The 8,631-nt window shown below is 39.0% G+C and overlaps 1 protein-coding gene across 1 annotated transcript; it reads left to right on the top strand.

The window, feature by feature from the left end:
• Positions 1–291: 291 nt before the first annotated feature.
• On the top strand, positions 292–8,560 carry LOC102620923 (ethylene-insensitive protein 2). The gene is made up of 9 exons (XM_052443868.1): positions 292–310; positions 579–699; positions 1,489–2,343; positions 2,652–2,738; positions 2,896–3,006; positions 3,083–3,295; positions 3,850–4,035; positions 4,221–7,187; positions 7,605–8,560. Exons 3-9 carry the CDS (start codon positions 2,080–2,082, stop codon positions 7,977–7,979), a joined length of 4,203 nt encoding a protein of 1,400 aa, XP_052299828.1. The 5' UTR covers positions 292–310; positions 579–699; positions 1,489–2,079; the 3' UTR covers positions 7,980–8,560.
• The last annotated feature ends 71 nt before the right edge of the window (positions 8,561–8,631 follow it).

Raw genomic sequence — 8,631 nt, 5'->3', positions numbered from 1 at the left:
ATGGTATGTAATCATTCGAAGAGAAAGCATAGTTGTAAATAAGTGACTGATGACTTTGATAAGTGAGTCTGTCTGTGATATAAGGCAAAGACAAGGAAAAGATAAAAACCCAAGACTCCAAGAGAGGGTAGTCTATGACCAAAGACTCAAACAAGGAAAGAGAATGAGAAAGGAAAAAAACTTTGAGAAAAAAAAATTGAAAAGAAAATAAAATAAAGAAGAGAGAGAGAGAGAGAGAGAGAGAGAGAGAGAGAGAGAGAGAGAGAGAGAGAGAGTTGAGTTTTCTCTCTCATCTGCTATAAATGTTAAAGTATGGAAAACGCTAAACTGTCTTTTAGATCTTTCTAGCTTTTGCTTTTTTTAACTCTTCAGTTTGATGTGAAAACTTTTCAAAAGCCCACTTTCACTCCTCCCTTTACTTTTCCTTGTAAACAAAATTTATACAGATATTTTAATTATTATAATTTGTATTTTTATTATTATTGTTTCTTTCCACTTTTACTTTCTTTCTTTCTTTCTTTCTCAACAAACTGAGACAGCTTTTCCTCTCTCTTTCATATATCTGTAATAAATTCTAGGTTTAGCTCCTGCTGTTACTCATTAAAGCAGATCCTGTTAAAGATCTACTTGTACACTTCAAACTACCAGATAGGGATATAGTTTTTGAGACGATAAGTGGAAGTGATAAGAGCTCAGAAGGTAATGATTCAACATTTATCAAAACCCTAATATTTTTTTTTTGGGGTTTTTGTTTTTTGATTCTTAGTTTTTGTAATTTATCTCGAGATTTGTGCTAAATGGTATCTGGGTTTGTGGAGTTTTTGTTGACTCAGATCCATGGCGGTGATTTTTATATGGGTTTTGTTTTGGGATTATTATTATTATTATTATTATTATTATTATTAATAATATTATTATCATTATCATTTTTATGGGGTCTTTTCTGTTTTACGTTTTCTAATGTTATGGGAAGATCTCAGGCGAGCGCTGAATTGGGTTTTCATATTTGTTGGTTTCAGGCTTTGGAATTTTGATGGGTTTTTATTAGATTCTTGTAGATGTTGTTGTCATCGTTGTTACTACTTTAAGTTCTCAAAGTGTATATAATGGCTTCTTTTTATATGTTGAATGACTTTCAGCAAGTCCTTTATTGTTTGTAAGCACGTTGGCATACTACTATATGGCTTTAGACACTGGAGTTTGACCTTGGTTTAGTGGAATGTCTTTTGGTGGTGGTTTCACTTTTGCGGACTTTATGTTGTTTGATTCAGTGGAAACATCTTAGTGCTTAGCAAAACCTGATTGTATATGTTTCTTTCAATCCGTGTGTCAACTGATGTTTTACTTGTAGCTTTGTTTAAATGTTGAGCCCGTAGTACCAATTTCTTCGTCTGGTAAACTATGTGCAATATTATTGGCTATTTGTTAAATTCTTAAATTTCTGATGCTTTTATGTTAACGGTGAATTCATATTACTCATTGAATCAGATTACCTGTCAAGTTTGCTGTTCAAGGAGAAAGTGGATCAAATTACTTGGAGATATACTTTTGCTGGATTGCTGTTGCAGCTATTTGTTATTGTACTCTAATTTATTGTCTAAAGTTTCCTATGATTTGGATGAATGTGCATGTCATGACCAGGAGATGAAAAGAAAGTTTATTTGGGTGTCAAGATTACTTTATAGTTGTGGCCACTTTAGATTGGCATTGGACGACCACAGCTAGTGCTGATTTTTTAATGCTTGCGGCCACCGCAGCAGTAGTCGTGTCATGAGAGGAAGGCTGACCTGTACAAGTGCTCATACGTCCTGATTTTTCGGGATCTCGTTCGCAGATGTACTCCTCACAATTAATGTGTGTAAAAGATGGAGGATTTCACATTAGCTTTACATTAAGTATCTAGTTTTAATAGAAGAAATTGATGATCTGGTGAAAAACTGATGTTAGCTGCTACCCTTCGTCGGTTGATATGGTGGCGATGCAGAGCCATGTAATCTATTTAACTTGCCACACATTTGGTGGTTCTGCGGTTGGAAGTGCAATATAAGTATCATACTACACTGGTATTCGGTTCTTTAAATGCAGAGTACTAACATGGATGCTGAGTTGGCAAATTCCAACTATCAGTCAGGTGTTCTTTATCGGCTAGTTCCTGCTGTCCTACCTGTGCTTCTGATATCAATTGGATATGTTGACCCTGGAAAGTGGGCTGTAATCATTGAGGGAGGTGCTCACTTTGGGTTTGATTTGGTAGCACTTATGCTAGTTTTCAATTTTGCTGCCATTTTTTGCCAATACCTGTCAGCTCGTATTGCTGTTGTCACTGGAAAGGATCTTGCTCAGGTATCACATTTTCCCCTCTGCAATTCTCCCTATAGTAATACTAGTAACTGTTATTATTATTTTTATAATTTTGATACATCAGTTTGCACATGGTAAACTGGAGTAAAAGTAAACTAAGTGTTGCACATGGTAAACTGGAGTAAAAGTAAACTAAGTATTATCATCTCTTCCCTTGTATCTGGTTATTTGATGGGATTGTCGATTATTGATACTCTCATTCTCCCCTCTTCTCTTCTCTTCTGTTTTGCATATTCTACTCCCCATGAAGTTTAACAAACTTAATTTCTTTTTCTTAATAATGACTGTAGATTTGTGGAGAAGAGTATGACAAGTGGACATGCGTATTCATAGGAGTTCAAACAGAGCTTTCCGTCATTTTGCTGGATCTTACCATGGTAGGTGTCTTCTCATGTTTAACGCACTGATATTATGTTTGTCTTCTTTTCCAGATGCTGAAGGAACTTGGGTATTTACCATGATTTGTGACTTTTATCTTTCATGGTTTCTCCTTGTATTGTTACTAAAATCTGATCTTGCTAATTTTGCCTCCAGGTTCTGGGGATTGCCCATGGACTTAATCTTTTGATGGGTGTGGAGTTGTCCACATGTGTTTTTTTAGCAGCTGCTGATGCTATTCTATTTCCATTTTTTGCTGGTCAACTGGTAGGCTGATCACTTGTGTTCTTTTATAATCTTTTCGTGGCAGTTTATTGATGAGCTAATCATGTTGAATTTTCAGGAGAACTACAAGGCAAAATTCCTGTGGATATGCACAGCAGGAATCATATTGCTTTCTTATGTTCTTGGGGTACTCATAAGTCAACCAGAAATTCCACTCTCTGTCAATGGGATGCTAACTAAGTTTAGTGGAGACAGTGCATTCTCTATAATGAGTCTTCTTGGAGCAAGCATGATGCCTCACAATTTTTACCTCCATTCTTCTATTGTTCGGGTACTTCGCTCTCTCTTTTGCACATGCCCCTTCATTCTTTTCATATTTCATACATCATTTTTATGTGCCCATCTGTGCATTTTTGTCATGTTTTGATCAGACTTGGTGATAGAATCGATTTATGATCCCATGTATGAGAGGACACTTTTCTTATTTTCTTTCTCTGGACTTTTGTTGACTCAAATATTCAAATCCTGAAATCACTATTGTGTATTTGACTATGTCGTGTCTATTAGAGCTTTAAATGTTCAAAACTTGTGATATTGAGCATTCTGATATATTTCACAATTTATACTCTTTGTGCTGTTAAGAATGACCTTGATTGGTGCCCTTTGTAACCCATTTACTGGTATTTTACTGGATCTTGGGTTTTCTGGACTTCTCTTCTTTTTTGACACTACACTTGAACTGTAGCTCACACTTGGATCAATCTGCTTTGTATACTCTTCACATGGGAGCTAGTCTACATCAAGTTTCATTCTTATTTGATTCTCAAAGTCAATATAGTTTGTTTGTTAAGTTTCTAAAAGTTTCTGCTCTCTTTATTCTTGCAGCGGCATCAGGGACAGGTGAACATATCCAAGGGTGCCTTGTGTCATGACCATTTTTTTGCCATCTTATGCATCTTCAGTGGCATCTATATGGTGAATTATGTGCTGATGAACTCAGCGGCAAACCTGTTCTACAGTACCGGTCTTGTTCTGCTTACTTTTCAGGATGCAATGTCTCTAATGGAACAGGTGTTTTCTTTATTCTTCTTTTTTTAATTTTTAATTTTTTAATTTTTCGTTTTCATGAGAAAGTTCTACTTAATACTTTTCAACAATCTTGCAAATAGCTATTTGCATATAGTTTCTGCAGCAATAACAATTATCATTTGCTACATACTCATCCAATGATCTCTATCCAAATTGTTGAAATGCAGGTGTTCAGGAGCCCGGTAGTGCCATTTGCCTTTGTATTGGTTCTGTTTTTTTCTAACCAAATCATAGCGGTAAATTGGAATCTCAGTGGACAAGTAGTCTTACAAGATTTTCTCAGACTGGACATACCTGGTTGGCTCCACCATGCTACAATTAGAATTATTAGTATAGTCCCTGCTCTTTATTGTGTGTGGACATCAGGAGCTGAGGGGGTATATCAGTTGCTTATATTCACACAGGTAATGGTAGCCATAATGCTTCCATCTTCTGTGATACCACTTTTTCGGGTTGCCTCATCAAGACAAATAATGGGTGTCCATAAAATTTCTCAGTATCACGAGTTCTTGGTACTGATTACATTCATGGGGATGCTAGGTTTAAAGCTTATATTTATGGTAGAAATGATATTTGGAAATAGTGATTGGGTGGGTAATTTGAGATGGAACTCGGGAGGTACTGTGGCATTACCCTTTGCTGTTTTTCTCATCACTACTTTTACATCACTTTGTTTGATGCTTTGGCTAGCTACTACCCCTTTAAGATCTGCAAGTTCTAGAAACAATGCTCCAGACTGGAGCTGGGAATTTCAACGAGCTGAAACCTTTACAGAGAGGGAGGAAGATAATTCAAAGGAAGCTAGGTATCTTGTCGAGGAACCCTTAGAGAAGCGGGAATCAGTTGCATCAGCGGGAAAGTCTGCGGAAAGTCAACCAGATGCATCTGTTACAAATTTTGACCTTGATTTGCCTGAGACAATCATGGAGTCTGATCAGGAAATTCGTTTGGCTGCTATTGAGGAAAACCATCCTAATATTGCATTTCCTAGTCCCGCAATATGTTTTCAAGAGGAATCAGCATCTGCTGTAGGTTCAATGTCTGCCTCAACCACTGGGGCGAAGGATGTCACTGGCGATGATTTGTTGGATGGCAAATCCTTGAAGATCAAATCGGCAGATCCAATGGTGAAAACAGTTCCTGTTGAAGGAGATTTACGCACTGAAAAGGATGATGATGAAGCAGATTCCTGGGAGCCTGAGACTGAGCTTGAGACTGAAGAATCATCCAAAGATGCACCCGAGAGTACCTCAGCCTTGATGTCTGATGGTCCGGCTTCATTGAGGAGTCTCAGTGGGAAAAGTGATGATGGTGGGAGTAGTGTTGGAAGCCTTTCAAGATTAGTTGGGTTGGGGCGTGCCGCGCGACGCCAATTAGCTGGGGTTCTGGACGAGTTTTGGGGACAGTTGTATGACTACCACGGGCAAATTACTCAAGAAGCCAGGGCTAAGAAACTGGATTTAGTGCTAGGAGTTGATTCAAAGCCCGCTTCTCTGAAAATCGATACTTCGGCAAAGGAATTTAGTGGATACATCCCAACTGTAGGCAGAGTGCCTGATTCTCTGTTGAATTCCAGTTTATATGATTCTCCCAAGCACAGAGTGCAAAATAGTATGGACTCATCATATGGAGTTCAAAGGGGATCTTCGTCATTGTGGTCCAATCAAATGCAGCTGTTGGATGCATATGCGCAGAATGCCAACCATAGTGTTCATGACTCTGGTGAGAGACGGTACTCTAGTTTACGCATTCCTTCTGAAGCCTCTGGTGAGAGGCGGTACTCTAGTCTGCGAATTCCATCAGAAGACTCTGGTGAGAGGAGGTACTCTAGTTTGCGTTTTCCATTAGAAGACTCTGGTGAGAGGCGGTACTCTAGTCTGCACATTCCATCTGAAGACTCCAGTGAAAGGCGGTACTCTAGTCTGCACATTTCATCTGAAGACTCCAGTGAAAGGCGGTACTCTGGTCTGGGCATTCCTTCAGAAGACTCCGGTGAGAGGCGGTACTCTAGTCTGCGCACTGCACCATCTTCTGATTCCTGGAATTATCAGCCAGCAACGGTGCATGGTTGTGACTTGGCACATCTGAGTCGAATGGCTAGGGACAGAAATTCTGATTTCTTGAATGGTCAGCGGGAGTCACCAGCTCCCAAGTCCCCCTCTTTGGGCCCTACCAATTACATGGACTCAGTTGCTTTTGCTTTGGGGCAGAAACTGCAGAATGGAAGAAGCACTGTACAAGCCTCTGGGTTTCAGCAGAACCTTGCAGTATCTAGGAATACTCAATTGCAATCTGAAAGATCATATTTTGATGTTTCCTCTTCTGGACCTGCTGATTCTGTTTCTATACCATCATCCAGTGCAAAGAAATACCATAGCTTGCCTGACATATCGGGACTTTCTGTTCCCCTAAGGGAACAATTTATGTCCGATAAGGGTGCTCGTGTGGATGGTTCCATTGCATATAAGCCATCTATCGGGAGGCCAAGTTACGAACCATCCCTGTATTCGAAGCCTGGATCTAGGGCGGGAACAACTTTGGCGTTTGATGAGCTCTCTCCATCAAAAATCTATAGAGATACTTTCCCCATGCAGTTAAGTTCAGGCTTAGATGCTGGATCGCTTTGGTCTAGACAGCCTTTTGAGCAGTTTGGTGTAGTTGATAAAAGTAAGTCAAATGCCATTTCTCAAGAAGCTACTTCAATTGCTGATGCAGAAGCAAAACTTCTCCAATCTTTTAGAGTTTGTATTGTAAAGATTTTGCAATTAGAAGGATCTGAGTGGTTGTTTAGACATAATGATGGAGCTGATGAAGATTTAATTGATCGAGTGGCTGCTAGGGAGAAGTTTCTTTATGAAGCTGAAACTAGAGAGAAAAACCAGGTGGTTCATATGGGTGAATCTCACTATTTGACTTATGAAAGGAAGCTTGGTTCCACACTGAAGAATGATGAGGCAAGTTTTACCAACTTCATGGTCTCCTCGGTTCCTCACTGTGGAGATGGCTGTATATGGAAAGTGGACTTGATATTAAGCTTCGGAGTATGGTGCATTCACCGGATTCTTAATCTTTCCCTCATGGAGAGCCGGCCTGAACTGTGGGGAAAATATACTTACGTATTGAATCGTCTTCAGGTAAATTTTTAAAGCTGCTTATCTATTTAACTGACTAGTATATGCTTCAAGTGCCCATTGCTTCTGTGGTAAGATGATTGTTTTGGTTACTGGTTGACTAAATATGACAGGTTATATTCTGTTATTTTGTTGAATAGGATTATCTATCATTCATGGCTCCACATAGGAGGATTTTACATGATGAAGTTTGCACTCAGGGAAATTTCATTTGAGTCATTATCATTTTAGGAATATTATAGCCAAATTATGATTAAGACTTCTTGAGATTTGTGTTTTGGGTTTTATTAGGAAAACTAATTTGTACCCTTATTTGATTTGTACAAACTACGAAGCATGAACACTGGAATCATTTATCATTACTTATGTCTTCTGGTTTGAGGAGTTTGACGGTATTGCTTTTTCGATAACATTTTACAGGGTGTCATAGATTTGGCATTTTCAAGACCTCGTTCTCCAATGTCGGCATGCTTTTGCCTTCAAATCCCTGCGGTGCATCAGAAGTCAAGCCCTCCTCTTTCAAATGGCATGTTGCCTCCTGCTGTGAAACCAGCAAAAGGGAAATGCACAACTGCAGCAATGCTCCTAGACCTTATCAAGGACGTGGAAAATGCAATATCTTGTCGGAAGGGTCGAACAGGCACTGCTGCTGGGGATGTGGCCTTTCCGAAAGGGAAAGAGAATTTGGCATCTGTTCTCAAACGGTACAGACGTCGATTATCCAACAAGCCAGCTGGCACTCACGAGGTTTCTGGGCCACGGAAGGTACTGACGGCATCTGCTTATGGCTCATAACCTTTGTTTACAAATTGCCTCCAGCTTGGTCAATGGTCTTTGGGCTTCTTGATTTTAAAAAGCAGCTCAAACTGTATATGAGGGTTGATCGGTTACAGGACACGCTTGCATTCTCGTGTATTAAATGTTGATGCTGCAAATATTAGTGCCATGTATGTTATATATACATAGGATACAAGTTACTGGATATGTAATTGCGGCAAGAGTTAACGAAAATGGTTAGAAAGGTGGAAATTGATCAATTCCAGTTTTAGTTTTTTGGTTACTTTTGTCCCCAGATAGATTTTGAGTGTCCGTTTCCTTCATTTTGCTAGCTTTCAGGCCTCATGATTGAAATTCTGAGGTAATTGTTTGGGCTGATGCTTTTCCTGTAACAGCGTTTGTGGTTCATAATCATAAATGTGTTGCAAGCATTTGCCTTGTGTCATTGAGGTCTCCTTTGCTGGTTTCTACTGTGTTTGAGACCCAAATCCTAGTTAATTAAGGGGGATTTTAATTTATGTTTGTACTTCATATTACTTGATCATAACAAAGGTGTAATAGAATAATTGTTAGTTATTGATCTGTTCTTTGTTATTTCATCATTGATGCGATCATAACCTTCACCCATCAAAGTATTAGCTGTCAGAGTGCCTATTGTGTATCAGTGTAG

This window comes from Citrus sinensis, chromosome 6 (assembly GCF_022201045.2).
Source record: "Citrus sinensis cultivar Valencia sweet orange chromosome 6, DVS_A1.0, whole genome shotgun sequence".
NCBI classification, from domain to species: Eukaryota; Viridiplantae; Streptophyta; class Magnoliopsida; order Sapindales; family Rutaceae; genus Citrus; species Citrus sinensis.
Note: the sequence above shows the minus strand (reverse complement) of the source record. Positions and strands in the feature narration are given on the sequence as shown.